Consider the following 19,896-nt stretch of genomic DNA (forward strand, 5'->3'; position numbering starts at 1 on the left):
AAGTGGGCACTGGCTGGTAGCTGGTGATCTGCACTGCTTTGCTCTCCCTGGAGCACCTCCTCACCAAAGCTTTCCATCAGTTCAGAAGCAGGGTGGGGCAGCCTGTGACATGGCTTTTGGGCAATGAGGCTGGAGTAACCTGGGGACACCCTCTAGCACATACTACCTTTCCTGAATTTCCTCTTGTGTTTTCTCTTCTAGGAAACTTGAAATACTGAGCATTGCTAGTTTGGCAGGAGGGAAAGTACCTGGGCAGTGAGCCCTTGAGACAGGGAAAGATGCTTATCAAGGGACTGAAATAAAGATTTAGAAGTTTAGATAACTTTATTTTTTGTGATATTCTTTTAAAAAGAAAGAAGAAAAAGAAAAGACCTTGGGTTTTGTTTCAGCTAGGCATAAAAGGCTTTTGCTGACCACATTGGTTTGAGGTTTTCTTGTTGAGTCTAAAACCACCCTGAGGTAAAATTTCTCTCTTTCACTTCTTGCTTTGCCACAGGACTGGTGAAAAGGGAAAGTGTTTGCAGTTTCCATGTTCAGAAATAAAGGTCAACAGAATAAGTCATCCAAAAATCCGCCAGTGAGTTATGTGGATGAAAGCTACCCAGCCCTCTGATGCTGTCACACAGAGTTGTCACCACAGCTCTGGTTCCTGCTCATTTCAAACTTTGCTTTTATACATCTTAAGTGTAAATCACTCAGATTTGGTACAAATACTTCAAACTGATTTAGTTTACGGCACATCTCTTCAAATAGTTAAGCACCCCCAAAATTAAATGGTTTCTTTTTAATGCTGTGCTCTATTATGTCCTCCAATTTCATTAAATATTTGTGCTGGTGCCTTAATTTGGCCCATTGTACATGGTGTGGCCTGCCCACCTCTTTCTCTGCTTGAAAAAAAAAAGTGTACAAGGAAAACTAAACCTGTTCCCAGAAACGGTCTTTAAAAGTGCTGCTATGTGGAAGCCCATCTTCCCATAATAGTTTTGACATAGTTCAAAACTGTAGGCAGTAAGAAAAAAATAACTCTGTTATACACCCTCATTCACATGTAAATTACTGAACAGTGTATTTGTCTCTATAGAATTTAGCTAATCCAAAAGAGGAACGTTTCCAGTCAATCAGGGAGCAACACAAATAATCTTGTCCTGCTGGAGGTGCCTATGTTTAACTCCGTTGTGATTTCTCCTTGGATCCTAGGGAGACTCCTTGCATAACTGTGGAGACTGCTGTTATTTTATGCTTAATTTCTACAGGAATAAAAGAACAAAGAGCAACTGTGCCTATATGTGTTCTCTCAGAGATGATAATAGCCTTTATGCTGCCTGCTCGTCCAGTTCCTGGAACTGCTCTCTGTCTCACAGTGCAAAAGCTGTCAGTTCCTTGTGTGAATGTCAGCTATCTCTATTCTAAAATAAATAATAACAATATAAACCCAAACCCACACACATCTATTCTTTACACAGAGCATAAGCTCATCAACTTCCTTATGCAGCTTTAATAATTTTAAGCAATTCACCTGGAGGGGCTCTAGGGATGAACCTCTGCTCTGTGCCTGGTGCCAGGGGGCTGGCAGGGACCAGGGGCTTGGGGTTCCATCCTTCAGGGGGACACACACTGCTGGGTGAGTGGGTGGCTGTCACACAGGGTACCCTTTGCCAGCAGCAAATTGCACCCCATCACCTCTCCAGAGATGAAGGAAGGAAGGAGCCATTTCATTCTGAAATACCCTTTGCAGGTGAAGGATGGCTGCAAAGTAATCCCCTTGACTGCAGAAGCACTCCTGAAGTCTTGGGGATCACTTCTGGTGACACACGTGGCAGGACTGAGGATGCAGGGGCTGGAATCAAAAGTAGTGGGACTTAAAAAGCTTGTTGGGTTGGGAATATCATGTCAAACCTAGGAAAAAAGTCCACTCCCTGCTGTTTCCTTAATGAAAGACGTGCCAAACCTGTTTAACTTGGACATTTCAGTACCCTGGTTTAGTTAAATAAAAGAAAATAGGAGGAATGAACCTCAGAATGCTTTTCCTTTGACTTTCTACCTCTTTGCACTTGTGAGTAAAAGGCGGCTTTCAGATAAAGGACTCTCGGGAATGAGGTTGTCTGATGACATGTTACTGGTACATCCTATGCTTTAGGTCGGGATGGGAAGACATTAGAGCTTAAAAAGAGTGAAATAATCCAGAGGGATTTGAAATCTGAGGTTTTCTTATGCTCCATTTTACAGAGAGAGGCAAACTTGTGGTTTGTGGGGTTTTTTCCTCTTTTTCTTTGCTTTTCCTTTTTGTTTTTTTTTTTTAACTTATTCTACTTAAAAATTTGTCTCCCTCCTGTTTTTCATCTCCCTGTCTAGCTATTTCTTTTTGCTACCATGTATTTGTTATGTATTCCAAACTGCTGTGAATGATTATGCAATTTTGGAGATGCTTTCTTCATTAATAAAACATTTGTTGTTTCTCTGGTTTTTATTGGATGTTTTTGAGGTGAAGGAAATCAAGTGAACTAATGCATCTGAAACACCATTCCTGGTATTCCCTGGCTCCTAAGCCAAGGAGAGAGTGTTTTCTTGTTGTGCACAAGTAGGACTTCTTTGAAGAGTTTCTGATTATAACTTTCCTTTTGAGATGACTTTGTCAGTAACTCAATGGACAATGAGGCAATTGAGTTTTGTTTTTTTAAAAAAGGACATTTTCAGGGGAGAAAAAAGCCATTTTGAAGCATTACTGCTTTCCTGACCCAGCTAATGTTTTAAGCGCTTTCTTTAAACATCTTTATCCTTCTCTGGTCTTGCAGTGATTGGTATTTTTAACTGCAGTACTTGAAGTGACATGGGACCAGCATCCTGGTTACAATTTTCAGTGTCAACCAGTGGCCAAACATCTTTGCCCTTTTCTGGGGATATTCCCTGCCCTGAAGCGGTCACACTCCAGAAAGACAGCTTGTAGAGCTTTCTTTCTTGCTGTTCTCATGGAATTGCCTTTCTTGAAGAGCATTTTTGGTAGAGAAGTGGTGAAGAGGAGGGATCCTGGGTCCCTGGGCACAAACAGCTGTGGAACTGCTGCTTATGGCACATCTCAGTTGGCATCCTGGGAGCTGATCAGGGAGGTCAGGGCCATTTCAGACCCAAGTGATGAGAAGATCCAGAAGACTCAATCTAATTCCTGTAGCTCATTTGTCTGTGGAGAAACTAAAGCAACTAGTCTGATATCTGCATAAACCAGGGGTTCTCATCTTTGTAGGGATTTCTTCTCATTTCCCATTTCCTTGAGCTTTAGGATCCATCTGTCTACACCTGTCTTGTTACACAGTGTCTCAGACCTCACAGCCTGGATGCTTGGAGGACCAGGGCAGGGAGTGTTAAACACTTACTTTGGGAAACTGAGGGTCTCAACCAGGAGGTCTGTGACAGAGAATGATGTTGAACCTGGCTTTCCCAGATTCTTGCACCTCAACCACCACTTTTCTTTCCACCTGGATGGGATCTGGAGGAGTAAACCAAGTGGGATTTGTTCTCTGTATGAAGTGGGAGCTTGTAATAATAGAAGCCTTAACATTTTGCTCCTGTGAGCTGACAATATAAAGTGTTTAATGCAGTGTGTGTCTTCAGCTGTACTGTATTTCTGTCTGACTTCAGAAACCCAAGCCTACAAAAAGCATAAAACTAATTTAAAATGAGACATTAAACAAAGACAGTTTGGCAGTTCTGCTTTTCTGGTATTTGATTTCTTTGGGATTTTTTTTTTTAAGCTTTTCCTTGAGAAATATGAGAACAAGGGTTAGGTTATTTATTTTTTCCCGAGAAAAAGAAGCTAAGTCTTTCCCCTAATTATGGAGCTTCAGAATCCATAACACCAAAGATCACCACAATGACAATATGTTCCTGAGATTTGGCAGTGTTTCAGAACAAGAAAAAATGTGTTGGGGAGTCAGTTTGCTTGGTATGATATCAGAGGTCTGTAATTGAGCTGTTACCCACGCCCTTTTCCTCTCCTAGCTGTATAATTAAATAGTTAACACATTTCAGAAATAATAGATTAATTAATGTAATTAAGCTGGCCTTCTTTCACAAGCAAAGAGCATGAGAAAGCAGCACTGCTATTCCTCTGGCATTGTAAGCCTTCCTTGATTTTCACCCACAGTTTACATGAAGGTAAAGGGCAGAACAAATTTTCCAAAATTGCTCAAAGTGCCATTTTCAAAAGCTGTGCCCCATCAGGATGTCTCTAACTCAGAAGTCAATGAGCTTTGGACTCTTCAGATGAGAAAATTAACGCTTAGGCAGTTTTGAAATTTCTACCCAGTATCTGCCTTGGTTTTACTGTGCTGATCCAGTGTGTTCCTTAAACAGACCTCCCCCTCGGACGAGGCAAGCAAGAAACAGCTTTTAATGCCCCACCGGCCCTCAGTGGACCACTCGGACGAGCCCTTTCAGAGGCAGAGGGCAGTGAGTGCTGTCAGCATCATCACCAGTGCCCTGGAAGGTAAGAGACGTCCTCAGTTTCCCAACTCAAAGCCACGTCCATGTTAAAAGGCAGGAAAAAAAGTGACACAAAATGTCCTGATATCGTTTTGAAAGAAGGCACTAAGGATAGTTATTGCAACCCCTATAACAGAGGCAATATGATCTTTATCTTACCCATGGACTTGTAAAAATAAAATAAAAAAAAAAGCCATATAATCAGAATTGGAGCTGTAAGATTTAAGATTTTGTGCTGTCGTGGTGTTAGATTTACACAGGGCTCACCACGGTGCAGGGTAGGGGAGTACCAGCCTGGTTTTGGGTGACTGGCTCTACATTTGTTTGTGTCTCATCTCTCTGGGGCTGATGGAAATTCTGGCATGTGCAGTCACCAGCCACGTGCAGAACATCCAAATTGTGGGGGAGAAAAGTCTCAAAGTCTCTCACAACAGGGACACCGTAGCATGTTTGAGTCCCACGTGAAATTCAAGGATGCTCAAAGGACCCCTTTAACCATGCAAATACTTCTCAACAAATTTTTCCATTGCTCTTTTCACGAGGTGCAGGAGGATTTTCCTCTTCGGAGTGTCCATAGACAGGAACTTTGCGTGTTCCTCTCACAAATTTCTTCTCACCAAGACAACTCGGAGCAAGACCCCACATTCCCAATCTTGTAGCATGGAAGGCCTTCCTACACTTTCTCGTGTCTCCTACACAGCAAACAGAGATGAGAGAGGAGATAGCACCTAAGAACACAGAAAAAGTCAGTCAAGAACATGGTGTGTAGCAGGGGAAATTGTGGATTCTCCTGCAGCCTAATTCTCTGTGTGGCTGATGGATAGGAAGGCAAGGCACGACAGAGGGACTCACCTAAGAGATGCCTTACAGAGAGGAACTAGAAATAGCCCAGGGTGGAACCAGAAAGCCCTTCCTCTTCCTCAGTTTTTTACCCTCCCCGTGGTTATATTCAGCAGTATTGTGGCCAGAAGATATATTTGTGTTTGGATAAATAAAGGGTTGTGTTCTTAATAGAGAAATAATCGCTTTGGTGTATTTCAGTGTTTAATGTAGTCTGCAAAGGTTTTACTTGTTTTCTGTGGGGTTTTTAGCAATTAACTTGTGATTGATTTGCTTTCTTGTAATGTGTTAAGAATGCCTAAAAGGCCTGGACTTCTGGACTTCTTATTTATTTAATGGTATTTTTCTATTCCTTTATACCACAGAAATAGAGGCCATCCAGACTAGGATAATTCAGGACATGGCACTCAGGGATGTGGTTTAGTGGTGGACTTGGCAGGACTGGGATAAGAGCTGGACTCAATCATCCTAGAGGTCTTTTCCAACCTAAATTATTCTATCATTCTATATAGAAGAAATCCTCATCAAAGCTTTCCTAACTCCCAGACTTTCATTAGTCACTGAAATTGAATACTTGTTAACAATGAATATCAAATCAGAATTAAGTATGACACGGGATTTAACCATATTCATGGCTGTAAGATTTGTGCCAAACTTTGAAACAGCTGGACCAGAAATCCCTTCCCCTTTACTTACTTGGTTTCTGCTCTTAGCTCTTGGGTAGTCAACAGCTGCCTGTTTTTTCCAGACATTACAAAGCCTTGCTGACAAGAAAGGACCTATTTCTTTTTAAATTTAAAAATAAGAGGAAAAACATCTCCAACACAATGTTGATTGTATTTTTCTGACCATTTTTCTAACAGCAGCAGAAAAAACAGAGGCTAATTTTACTTTTTCTTTTGCAGATATTTTTTTTAAAAATTAGATATTTTGTGGTTTCCAGAGATCATCTGTAGTGGGAAAGGATGTGGATTCTTAATTGATTTAAACCATTTTCATGCCACATCACTGCCAAAAGAGGACAGTCACACCCTCCTCCTTCTCTTGCTGTGTCCCTGCACTTTGTATGATGGGTTTTCAGCTGGATCAACAAGCAGAACCAGCTCACCCAGAAGGTCCAGGAGCACAAAAGCTGGCAAAAGAGCAGAGAAATAACATGTGGCTGAGGCTGAGAAGGGTGAAACTGACCCTTTTAGCAGCAACCTGGACTTAAATGGGCTTATGTTGTGAAGAATAAGGATATACATCTATGTGTTCTAGATTTACCTGGAAAATTAGGTCCATAAGGATTTGACTGCCCTAAACCCTTTATTGCTTTCAGAGGCAAGTTAAAAAAAAAAAAAAAAAATTAGGATTTTGCATTGAAATCTATGGTTCTCACTTAATTTTAGGGTTTACCTGTAAGCCCTCTGTTTGGAGGCTGGCAAGAGTCATTTCTTGGGAGCGATTTGATTTCCCAAAGATGCCAGAACAGCACAGATGTTTGGGTAAAACCTTTGCATTTAGGACACCATCTGGTATTTTGAAAGCTTGCTGGAAGACACCTAATACCACAGTTCTGTTGTCCTCTGAAGAAAGTGGATAAAGAATCAGAGAGTCTGAGGAAAAATCCTCCAAGATCAGCAAGTCCAACCTTCGACTGAATACCCCTGTGCCCACCAAACCACATTGCAAAGTGCCACGTCCACTCAGTTTTTGAACACTTCCAGGGATGGTGACTCCACCTGTGCTTAATCACTCTTGGAGTGAAGAGGTTTTTCCTAATACCCAATCTGAAGCTCCCCTGGCACAGCTTGGGGCCATTTCCCCTTGTCCCAAATGCTTCCTGCCTTGAGAGAGGAGGCTGTTTATGAACTGATTGCAATAACAGCCTTGGCTGAAGTTTTCCTGTTATCAGTGCAGGTTCTAATTATATAGACTAAAACCATAATAGAGCATTCCATGCCCATAAAGGAATCAGAATAGGAAAGCATTAAGCAATTCTGCTGATCATTGTCTTTTAGCCATTAACTGCCTTTTTTGGCTTTTCTTTTTTCACTGTTTAACACAAATTATACTTAGGAGGCTATTTCAATTCTTTTGTGCATAGGTAAAATGAGCATGTAAAAGTTGTATTACAGGCAAAATTTTAAGAGCACCTTTAAAAAGCACCTTGGAGTTTTAGTAGCATTTTCAAACTGGCTTATGGGCTCCCTTATTTTATATGTGGGCCTTTCAGAAAAATCAGATATTTAATGCCTTTTTGGCTTACACATCGAGGACAGAAACTCTGTTGATAACCAGGGATACTCTGGTTCTCAAGTGCTTAAATCAGCTCTAAATATTGGATTTAAGAACTTTCATCTCTTACCTGCTTTAAAAGGTATTTCTTGAGATACTTCGAAAGTGTGACCTGGAAATGATATTCCAGTCTAAGTTAAATGAAGATAGTGTATTCTTATCCATTTGAACTTGGCAAAATGGAAAACAGCATAAGAATCCAAGCCTATATATAATATTGGACCTCACATACTTAGTGTGATTCTCACTTTTTGCCTGTGACACTTTTAAAAGTTTATTACTTCCAGAACAGGTCACTGTCTGCTAAGTGCAGGTCAACTGGCTAAAACCCCAAAGTGTGTAATTTGCCAACCTGTTAGGACAGAAATATTTTTATCATTGTAAAAAGTTCGGGGTAATTTGTGGGCCTTCCTCTGTGTTATGAGTCATTTTAAGTGTTCTTTTGTCATATAGCTCAGTGTGAATTGACTGTGACTTTACTGCTTGTGACTTAGAGCTTGAGGAATCACACCAGAAATGTCCTCCCTGCTGGAACCACTTTGCTGTTAAATTCCTCATTTGGGATTGCTGCCCGCTTTGGGTTTTAATCAAGAAATTTGTCAAGTTTGTGGTAATGGACCCATTTACCGACCTCACCATCACCCTCTGCATTGTGCTGAACACGCTCTTCATGGCCTTGGAGCATTACAAGATGACGAAGGAGTTTGACCACATGCTGTACATAGGCAATTTGGTAAGTCAGTGTGAACATGAAGAGCCACCTGAGGGGTGCATTTCCTACTTTTTAAAGTTTTGGCTGTGACTTGGGAATGTCCCATTTTGATACACTGCCAGCATTGCTTTGCTTTGTCAAGCAAGTCCACATGACCACCTCTTTCTGAAGAGAACTGAATGAAGAACAAGTGTCTATTTTTGTCAAGCTAACATATTCTAATGCTATTAGTAACCATTAAAGCCATGTTTTGGGGCTGTTCCTGATAGATACCTGTTTAAGGAAATGAGATAAGAGAAAGGTTAATGAGCTTTATTCAGGATTTCTGGTAAAGCAATGAAAAGGCAGCAATTGTTGGTGACTAATAGTGACTTTTACGTTAAAAAAGAAACCTGCAGAAAAAAGCTGGGCAAGATCTTTGAGGGAAACAGAGTTGTGTTTGATCATGGGTTGATAGCTATGCTGGAAGGTGCCTGCAGTGCATTTTCTACATGTGCTGGGTCCTATGAAAACCCCAGGGTGGAGGGGACATGGAGCAAAGCATGGCTGATGCTTTGAGGGGAAACTTAATGTGCAAGCCAGAGCAGATGGTTGTAGAGCTGCAAAGCAAGCACAGACCACACTTCTCCAAGGAAAAGCAGAGTGACAGTCTACAGCCAAGCTGCAGGGACAGCAGAAAAGCCTTTCCAAGGGCAACGTGATACAACTTGTGACGCAGGGGGCACTAAAATTCTGCACTTACCCCAAAATGGAAGCTTTTTCTTTAATCATCTTTCTCTGAGTTATGTTTAAAAGCTACCACATGCTACTGCTTTAAAACTTAGTGTTTAAAATCCTTTTAATTTTAGAAAAGGCACAGGCCATGTAGCTATGGCATGGTGAATTTCCCCTAAAACCTAGTGGTAGCAACAGAAATATCCTATAGGAACATGAGTGATCTGGAGAATCTGGAAGGTGGATGCTGCAAAGTTTGCATTTGAGAAGCTCACAGCAGAGATTAAAAAAGCCCTTTACTTCTGTGAGAACAAAGGCTGCAGTATCTCAAAGCTGGATTCACGTCACCTAACCTCAGGTATTTACAGCGTAGGAGTCTCTCTGTGCCAGTTGTCCTTGTCTCCCTTTAAAGTCAATGGAAAGTAATGGACAATTTTAAGCCCCATTAATGTGATGTTGTAAAGACATTTACTTTTGGAAAAGGTGAACTGTGGCCTGTAGGACTGTGACTGTAGTAACCATTGACCACGGTGGGAGCCCACAGAGACACTGCAGATGGGAGACCTGCCTTTAGTGAGAAGCATCCTGTGCTGGCAGGTTTGGGTAGGTAGTTGCAATAACCAGGCATTTTGTATCAGTCCTAGAATATGGGTTATGCCACATATGGATTTTTTTCTTTACCCTGGTCCTTGTTATTTTTAGCTCTGGACTTCCTTGGGCAGGTTGAGGTTATTCCCCTAGACTGTGAGACCTGTCTCCAGCTTTTCAGCTGATGTGTCTTGGCAAATCTCCCTCTGTTGTTGTGCTAAGCAGAAATCTGTTTGGCTCTGTCTTGCTCCAAACCCATGCTCTTGCTCTCTGCAGAAAGCAGTAGATAAGGACAGCTTGGAAATCATCTCACAGGACTGTATCCAGCTTCACTTTGCAGCCAGCATTCCTTCTTGTTGCTCAACTATTTGTGGCCTTCTAAGATGACTTAAAAAAATTCCTTTGCAACCGAGTATCCATCAAAGCAGGTGGCAAAGCTGCCACTACCCTCCCTGGCACTTGGGATAGTCAAGGTGTCTGCTCCTCACTCTGCTTTTGGCAGATCACTTTCCCCCTTTGCAGACCACAGGCAGTGAAACACTAGCCCTTGACATCCCCCCTGCGAACACGGCTCCTGCAGACCTGCCAGGGCTGAGCAGGGCTGTGCCAGGTGCCATCAGGAAATTAGACAGGAATTTTGCAGACAGAGAAATTCTGCAGAGAGACACTTTTATTTTGGGTTGTTTTTTTTTTTCAGAGAGAGAAATTTTACAAAGCAAATTTTGCAAAATTTTGCTTAAAAAAAAGGCAAAATCTCACTGTGATTTTCTTAGCACTGCCTAGAGCTATTTCTCTTCTTTGTGCTGAAGTATAAAGTAAGCAAAACAGCCTGCCTGTATTTTTTGTAGCAGACTGATGGCTTGGGGCTCCCCTTCTCCTGAGATCCCAGCTTGGGTCTGTGAGAGCCCAGACCATCCCAGCTCACCCTCGCCAGCTTTACTAACCCCCCCATAACTGGATTAATTGTGAGTAGAGCAGGTCAGAGAAAGGTAACTCCATTTTGTGGAAGATTTCGCAAAGTCATTTGTAATGAAAATTGACATTTTTTGCAATTCCCTATGAAAGGGAAGGGAGTCCCAGCTCCAGGCAGGCTGCCAGGTGACTGCATCCCCTAAGCTGCAGACTGCCAGCCCCCCCTCTGCCCCCACGCTGGCTGGCTGGCTGTCTTCCCGTTACATCTAACCCTCTTTGAGTGATTATGCTAGCATTAAACAGGGGAAATATTAAAGAGGGCAGGCCTTTGACATTTTTTTTTACTCAGAGCAAATGTTTCCGAGAGAAATGAAAGAATGAAAATGGAATATAAATTTGCTTTCTCTGGATCTGCCAGTCACTGGGACTCCCCTGCTGTGATTGTCCATCTACTTCGTTCAGCATCTGCTGCTTTCAGGCCCCTTTAGTTCCTCACTTAGAGGAATCAACATTTCCAAATGTGATCAGAAGGCCAGCCAAGCACGTGTACAGAGTTCATCTGCCCACACAGTGCCACCGCTTAAAAAATGAGTGGAGAGAGCAAGATTCCCTCAATTTCTGTTTTCCTTTAGAAGCTGAGGTACCATTATGCAGCATTAAAGCCTAAATGGCTGAAAGTTTGCGGTTTTTTAAGACAAAGTGCTCCACATCAGGACTGTCATATTTAATGCCAGTGGGATGTTAAGCTACTTGTTTTCTTTCCAGCCTTTATCCCATGAAACACCCAGCCCTTGTGCAGGCACAGAGGAGCAGGTGCCGTGTGGAACTTGTGGCTGGTACGCACATACACAACTCCTAATGCCTTCAGGAAGGCTCAGACATTTTGCTGTCTTGCTGTGACATTTCCTTCTCAGAAGGCTATTGATTAAAATGATTCAGGCAAAGAAAGTGATCCTCCTGAGTCATTTTCTCAGCAAGAAGGTTGCATAATGTGTGCAGCATGGTCTCGTAGTTTTTAAGGCAGTCCCCTGGATACAATTTCACAGACATCCAGTTTTGTCTTGTTCTCTGTCCCAGGAAAAATGTGAGCATTATGGTGGGAATCTTTGGTATCTGTAACCCCTATGACTCAGAAGTTCTTTGCTAATTAGAAATATGAGACAGGTTGTTTGTTGTATTCTTGGTATGAGGTGGTGATGGAAAGTTGTTACATCCTGAGGTATTGCTGCAATCCAAGATATCATTTTCCTGAGGAGAAACAGAAGGTATTTTCCATAAGGAATTGTGTAAAATGGCCACTTGGAATAATTAATTCCTGAAGTGTTAGAGAGTAAAGCCAAACACTGCTCAAATTAAACTATGATAATTTATTTGTATTCCTTAATATCATTATTTCATCATCTTAACCTTTCTTTTTCACATCTTACTGGGTGTCTCATCTCTATTGCTCAGAGCTGATCAATTTTGCTGGGCTAATCTTGCAAATATTCAGCTTCTTGGAAGGAAAACATTTCTCCTTGACTTTATATTAGTGGTACATAACCTCTGGATTGTTTGACCAACAAAGTGCATTAATGTTGATGGTTTCACAGAAAACTATGTACTTTAATTGTACAGAAATTATCAATTTCTGCAAATATATCTATTTCTGTTTCAGAAATTTCCGAATTTTCCAGAAACACAAAGCTCTGGGCAGCTTGTACTAGGATGTGAAATGAAAATAAAACAGTATGCGACAAACTTGGTGCTCACCTTTTGTCATTTTAAGTTGACTGTAGCGTTGCACTATGCATTTAAAATGTTACTTGAGCAGGGCATACAAAAGGACAAAATCTGATTCTCTGGGATACTTTACGGGAATCTATTAAAACTGGATTTGCTGTCAGCAGCCTTCCTTTCTATGCTCCCTCTGCCTCATAGGTAATATTTATAAGTTGTTTTAAAGAAAAATGTTCCAATTAGAACCTCCACCATATGACATTTGAACTGGGTCATAAATAACCAATGTGTTCCCAAGATGCAATGAGAAGAAAATCGCTGTGACTGTTTGTAAAAATAAGACTCAAATTAGAGTTTCTAATCATCTTTGCTGCCAGCAATAACCTCAGAATAACTGGAGGTGTGCATTGCCCTTCTATTGATAATAAGAACTAAATGAAAAGGGATAATACAGCAGATACACTGCAACCCAAATAGCCCTTAACACGCACTCTCCATTCACTTAGCTTTCTCCAGTGAAATTAATAGATTTAACCTTTATAAAAGGCACCTTTACACTTTTTTTTTACCACTGTGATTATTCAGATGATGGAAGGAGATGGAAATGTATGTTCCAATCCAGATCCTGAAGTTAGATGTCATTATAAGTTTACAGCAGTATCAGATATTATTGTGAAAAGACTAGACAAAACTGTAACAGCCATAAAGAGTCAGCCACCAAAAAAAGCAAGTATTTGTTTGTAAAATGTGTCTGGCTTTCTTCTGGGTTCACCTGTGTGAGTGGAAACTCCACAAGCAAGGAGTTGTGCTTAAAAGGTCAGTTTGACTTCATATTTTCTTTCTGCAGGTCTTCACTGGGATTTTTACAGCAGAAATGATCTTCAAAGTAATTGCCCTTGACCCCTACTACTATTTCCAGCAGGGCTGGAATATTTTTGACAGCATAATTGTTATTCTAAGCCTGATGGAACTGGGTTTGTCCAGCATGGGAAACCTGTCTGTTTTACGCTCCTTCCGACTGGTAATGGTCTTCTTCTGTTCTTACCCATCTTTTTTTATTACATATAAACTCTGACATGAATGCAACGTATTTTCTTAAAAACGCATCTGCCTATAATTGCTGCAAACTGGTGAACAGTACGTGACACTAATTACAGGCTGTGGGATAAATGGAATTGTTCCAGATTTACATCAGGGTAAATGAGAACATAATTTGATTCCTTCTAGCTGTGCCAGGTACTTGTAGCACACTTAAAATACTTGAATTCCGATTTGTAATAAAGATCTGCCACTTTATACCTGTACACCTGTTAGCATAGACAGCAGAAAATTGATAGCCCAAGAAATGCAAGCACTGATAACTTGTTGTTTTCAGAACTGTTATTCCTAAATTATATTATAAACATGCCACTGTTCTTTCAGATGTTGTCAAAAGAAAATGTCTTTGAATTATTCACAGAGAGATTTTTTTTTTTTTCTAGAACTGATCAGCATAACATAGCATCTGTCTTTCATGGGAACTCCTTAGCTGTCAGCCCCTTTGTCAAGCAGAGGATAGTGGTGTTCTGTTAATGAAAGACTGGCAACATGCTGGAACAGAAAAGTACTTTCCTTGCCAGCTTGACATTTGTGTTGCACTTCATGTACCAGGATGTCCATGCTAATCATTCTGGCCATGATATGGCTTCACAGTTTTAAAGATCAGGAAAATAAACCCTTATGGTTACACTTTCCAGAAGAAAAGAATTTTTTTTCCCCCAAAATTGCTCAAAAGTGTAAATTTTCCATCACTGTCCTAAGTGTCTCCCTTCAGTTTTTGGAGCAATCTTGCTTCAATAGGGCTTAAATTAAACCTTTAGCTGAAAACACAGCACAAGGGCTAGGCACCATTTACATCCTTAAAATAGGTCTTAAGTGGGCTGTGTGTTGTGCACAGACTGTGTGATCCCCAGCACAGAGGTGATTTTCACCCTGGGAGCTAACAGCTAATAGCATCTGACTGAGGCTTGCTCTGAGGCACAGAGGAATTCCTTCTCTCTTTGTGGTACCAAACCTGAAACCCCTCTCTCCAGATGTTTATATCTCTCCAGGCTGTTTATTTTCAGGAGCAAAAGCAACACAAAAAAAAAGTACTAAGAAATAGACTTCATCCTTCCATCCTTTCCCCACCAGTGGGGGAATGTGTCATTAAAACCATGTCTATCCATGTCTATCCAGGCAGAGCATAGCTCTGGAAAACTTAATTCTCATCCGAGAAGCCCAACTGATGTTTTATTAATAGAAGTAATGAGGTTAACAGGAAGTTTAATGGCTAAAATCACCTTGTACCACACACACTGAGGCATTTAACATCTTCCATGTTTTACTCCCTTTAATAATTCATTGGCTGAAATGGCTGTTGCTTCTGTGAGCTGACACTGTTGTTTATGTTCCGTTCACAGCTGCGAGTCTTCAAGTTGGCAAAGTCCTGGCCGACCTTAAATACGCTTATTAAAATCATTGGTAACTCCGTGGGTGCCCTCGGTAACCTCACTCTCGTGCTGGCCATCATTGTCTTCATTTTTGCCGTGGTAGGAATGCAGCTTTTTGGGAAAAGCTACTTGGACAATGTGAAGAAGATAAGCACAACTGGCAGTTTGCCACGGTGGCACATGAATGATTTCTTCCACTCGTTCCTCATCATCTTCCGAATTTTGTGTGGAGAGTGGATCGAGACCATGTGGGACTGTATGGAAGTAGCTGGGCAGCCACTGTGCCTTCTTGTCTTCTTGTTGGTCATGGTGATAGGAAACCTGGTGGTGAGTTCTCAAGATGGTTTTCTTTTTCTTCTGTTCCTGGTGGGTGTGTGCAAATGTACCATTTTTTAACCCAGAAATGGCAAATCTCACATTGCTCCATGATTTTAATTCCATGAACAAAGTTGCCACCAAGAGAAGTTTGCTCCTATCCCAAATACAAAACTGCACTACCAGTTGGGAGTGAGGGCTTGCTGGGTTTTCCAGAAGAGCAGATGTTTTACTAGAGGAAAGGCACCATGGGTTGATCATAATGATTTTATTTCTTAGGCCGTTGATGGGGCTGAAGGAATTCCTGATCTCTTTTCTATACAACTGTGAATATCACCTCAACTGTCCCCGTTTTGGGACATATTTCTATTTCCCTTCACTTCTGGCCCAGAACACACGAACCTTACCACAGCACAGTGTCATTGAGTGGAGTTTCGAACGTCTTCAGCCTGCATGTTTTAGGAAGCTGCAGGTTTTGTTTACAGTAATGTCACTGGCTCACTTGCTGGTTTTTTAATAGACCATCCCATAAGCATGGCTTACATAAGCTCTGAACCTATTAAGACTGAATTATATTTCCCTGTTGACATCTTAAGGAGCGCTTTGCTGGCTTTCAGTCATTGTGGAAATGTTTTACCTGTTCAGCTTACAGAGCATCTTTGACATTGTGGCTCTAATGGCCTTATTGTTTATGTGGGGAGTTGTTTAATAGTAGATGCTGCTATAAAAAAATGTTGGTTTTTGCTACCGATTGCTTTTAGTGGTTGTTTTCCTTTTAAGTACCCAATGTTTTGGTTCTCAGCTGCTGGGGTAGAAAAGTTCTTGAAAGAGCTTGTAGAAAAGCAAAGTGTGTTGTTTTGTTTACTTTAACTCAAATTTTAGTAGTTATTTTCACACTGAAAATGTTGATTGCAAGAGGAAATTATATTTTTTAGGGGTTTTTTAATAAAAGTCAAAAGATTAAACTGTGATTACTCAGAAAGTGGGAAATTATTTAAGTTTTTTTCTATGACTTATCATTTCTATAAATTTTCCTTGGAATTAAATTTGATTAGAGGAGTTAGGGTAAAATATTACTTTCTGTATTTAGAAAAAAATAATTATTTATTATATCTTTTGGGAGAGTTTAGTCTGAGACCTAGAAAGTTAATCTCCCCCTGCCATTAAGTAATGTGTTCTGTGTATGATGATGAAATCTGGAAATAATATGTGTTAAATTCTGGGGAAAATGTTAACATTTGAAATATTCATGGATTATTAAAAGATGTGAATTAGCAACATCTGATACCCTTAGATATTAACTGCGCATAAGTTCTTTAAATATTAAATCTGGCTCAGCAGAGACTGCATTAACATTATCTACATATATTTAACCTTCAGTTCTTGAAAAAAAGACTGTCCCAGGTGTAAAACCAGATATTGAAAAACTCTGTCAGCATGGATAAGCTGCAGTTACTGGTCAGCTGAAAGCAAAAGTGTTAGCTTTACTCTTTTCAGCCAACAGTTCTGTAAGGCTGTGGCAAAGACTGATAAATAGGAATGATTCTTGTGTTTGGGTCACTCATAGAAAAAAAAAAAAAGGAAATTATTCATAGGTGATAAAGGTGGTGAACAACAGATTCTGAATCATGAGACTCATCCAGTGCCAACATGGAGATTTCATGATGTTGATTATCAGGTAGACAGGAGGTCATCTTACTCCTCTGGCATCGGCAAAATTGTTGCTTTCTTCAGTAAGAGTTGATTGAACTCACCAACTTACTTACTTGCATAACATCATCAGACCCAAAAGTTCTGGTAGCTAAAAAGAACCATGAGCCCTTTCAAATAAGAATACTCATGTGTGAAAACTTCTACGTGTAACGCCATTGCCATCTGTGCCAGCAAAGTTTCTCTTTTAACTTGCTGAGATCCTTGTTCCTCCTCTGAGTTTCAAGAGTCAGTTCTGATAAAGAATATTATCCTGAGGTTGTATCTCATTTGAACTCTACATGCCTCCATAGTCTCTGGAGGCATGGAGGAAATCTTACAGCATTTTTTCTGGTGTAGCAGATCTGCACATGCATCTAAATTGAATACTTCTCTCTGTCTCATCTACCAGTACGTACAGTGGTGTCTGTGGCCATTTTCCCAACTGCAAGGCTGAGAATCACGGAGCAAACCTGCTCTTGAACTCCTGTAAAGTCTGCAAATGGTGTTGAAAGTGTTACAACCACTGCAATTCTGTGGTATGTTCAGTGGTTCAGTTTGCAGGTCTTGCCCAGCCTCACTAACATAAATTCAAAGGAATGCTGGAAGAAAAGCCGGGAAAGTTAGTGAGTGCCCTGGGCAACATTGTGTTACAGAGCAGTCCAGCTGTTGAAAGGAATTTTAGTGTATCTTTAGTCTTTGGGTTGTATTCATATATCCTGAAAATGTCTTGGACAATTTGTGTGCAATGCCACATGAACCTATATTTAAGGTTGGTCAGCTGATGTGTGAATCATCTTCAAGGAACTAAACTTTACAATATACTTGGAAAACTATGTGCTGTGTAACTGCTTTTTGCACAATAAAACCGTGCTGCCATTGTCAGATGGCATTTTAGAGTCATTGAGGCTACTTCAGAAAGTAAAGCCAAACCAGAGAGATCATAATAGTTTCTTCTTCATTTTTAAGAGAGAGCTTCTGAAATAGCTAAGTGAATAATTATGCTATTTGTTAAGGTTTCAAAAGGGCTTGACTTATTTTTTATGTATATTGATGTTACTGAGGTGAACAAAGAAAATCACTGAGACAGGAATTATTAAGAAGATGAAGGAGAATTAGGGTCACGAGGCAGGTCCTGGTGCCCCCTGCTCTGGTGGGTCAGCTGGTGCGAGAGTCGATGTGACACCAGCCACTTCTCAGGGGACAGTTGTGTGTGCTGGGCACTAACAACGTGCATGAATAAAAGTGACACTTCCATCACGCACAGAACAACCTCCCAACCCTGCTGGGTGAGCGTGACGCACACTGGCCAAGCCACCCTTTTATCCCCTGGTGGCCACCAGGATGAAGCATGACTCCTGCCAGCTTCTCCTGAAGTGCCACCAAGGGAAGGACAGCTCGATGTGCTGCAGAAATGTGCTTGCTGTCTTCGCTGCTGCTCCAGCTGGGCTTTGTGTGACCCAAAAGACATCTCTCAGTGTTAAATCCATGGAGCTGCTGTGCATTAACTGGCATTAAGGGCTGAGTTCTGCACTGCTGTTGTCCCACCTCTGTCCCGTTCACACATCCCTGTATGTCCATGGCACATCCAGCCCTGCTCCCCAGTCCACCACAAGCTGGTAAATCACTGCTGCGTTTCCATGGGGATCTTGTCTGGCTGGAGTCACAAGCATGTCAGGATGTGGGGTCTATAACCAGGAAAGTGACATCTTAAGAACATTCCTTAAAAGCAAAAATTAAGGATGGAATTCCTCCTTTAGGATCAGTCCTAGCCTTTTTTTTTTTTTTTTTCCTTCCTGCTCTCCATTCACTCAGGAAAATACTGATGACATTTTCTGAGAGCACAAAGGTAGAAAGCACCACCAATTTCTAGGGTATCAGACTATCCTGTAGGCAAGATTGCATAACCATTATTGAATTAATGCATGATGCATGGAATTATGAAATACAAAGTGTAAGGTCATGCACTCAGCCCTGCTTAAATATTTATGTTATGATCAAGTAGCTTACCAACAGAAAATGTTTGAGAGCATATGTATCAGTCACTGTGAACATCTACATCTGAAATAATTACATGGAGGTGCCTTTACAGTCAGAGCTGGTTAATGGAGTCTGCAGACTCATAAAATATCTTACCACCCAAAAAACCTAAACATATCGGACTAAATAGCCCCTAAAACTGCCTTATTTCTGTCCCTGAAGTCCTAGGAGGCAAACTCAGATGTAGAAATCCCCATGTGGCTTGATATGGTGACCCAAGAGGACCTTCTGGTCCTGTGTTTCCCTATGGTAATTTCAGTGCCTGGCAGCAGAGCTGCTCAGCAGGGTTTGGATGAGATTTGAAGTGATCTCCTTTGGTAAAGTCAGTGGAAACTTTTCTCTGAAAAAGTCAAATGTGCCTGAAACCTGTCTTTCTATTCTGCTTCCACAACTCAGGAAGCCATAATGGGCATTTTTTCTGTTATAATTTGGTCCATGACAAAGGCAAAAATATGGAAATGTCACATTCTTTGATGGGAGAGGTTTGTGCCTCCCTACATACCTTTTCTACAAGTCCATGTAGGACAGATCCTTGAAGAGACATTCTGGGAAAGTCATGCTAAACCTCCATCAGGTTAAAATCAGTGGATTCTCAAACTGGTCAGACACCAAGAGAACCTCATTAGGAGTCATTCACCACCATTCCCCTCTTGAACAGCCCAAGTCTCTTGATCATATATGTTACCAGAGCTATTCTGACAGACACAGAGTTCTGCAGCAGGGCAAGAAAGAAAGAAATCAAGTTACAGGGTTTTGAGCAACGTGGTCTAGTGGAAGGTTCTCTGCCCGTGGCAGAAGGGTTGAAACTAGGTGGCCTTTAAGGTTCCTTCCAACCCAAACCAGGAGATTATTCTGTGAACGGGAGCAAGGAGAACTTCTTAGTGCTTCCACTTCACCCTTTTCTTTTACAAGAGCCCCCCTCCTGACCATGAGAACGTTGCCCTGAGCACCACCAATGCAACCTGGGTGGGAATAATGGCCTAGAAGGAGGAAAAGGGCAAGAAGGATGAAGGGTCATTTAGCACGGATCCTGGCCTGACAGATGTGCAAGAGAGAGATTTGGGATTGTGAGGATTGTTTGGGTGGGGAAGAGAAATGACTACAGCTTTATGTGAAGCTTAATCTATGAGAAGAAATTCA

General features: G+C 41.2%; 1 protein-coding gene across 1 annotated transcript in view; it reads left to right on the forward strand.

Annotated features, from left to right (window-relative positions):
- LOC309582350 (sodium channel protein type 5 subunit alpha-like) overlaps window positions 1-19,896 on the forward strand; it is a gene marked incomplete at both ends in the record, with an annotated part of 170,831 nt that overhangs the window by 64,011 nt on the left and 86,924 nt on the right. The window contains 4 exon segments of the mRNA XM_082297449.1: window positions 4,348-4,480; window positions 8,091-8,329; window positions 13,089-13,262; window positions 14,683-15,039. Of these exon segments, the coding sequence (XP_082153575.1) occupies window positions 4,348-4,480; window positions 8,091-8,329; window positions 13,089-13,262; window positions 14,683-15,039 (903 nt within the window).

This window comes from Coloeus monedula, assembly GCF_965178545.1.
Source record: "Coloeus monedula genome assembly, chromosome: 1".
Taxonomy (NCBI): domain Eukaryota; kingdom Metazoa; phylum Chordata; class Aves; order Passeriformes; family Corvidae; genus Coloeus; species Coloeus monedula.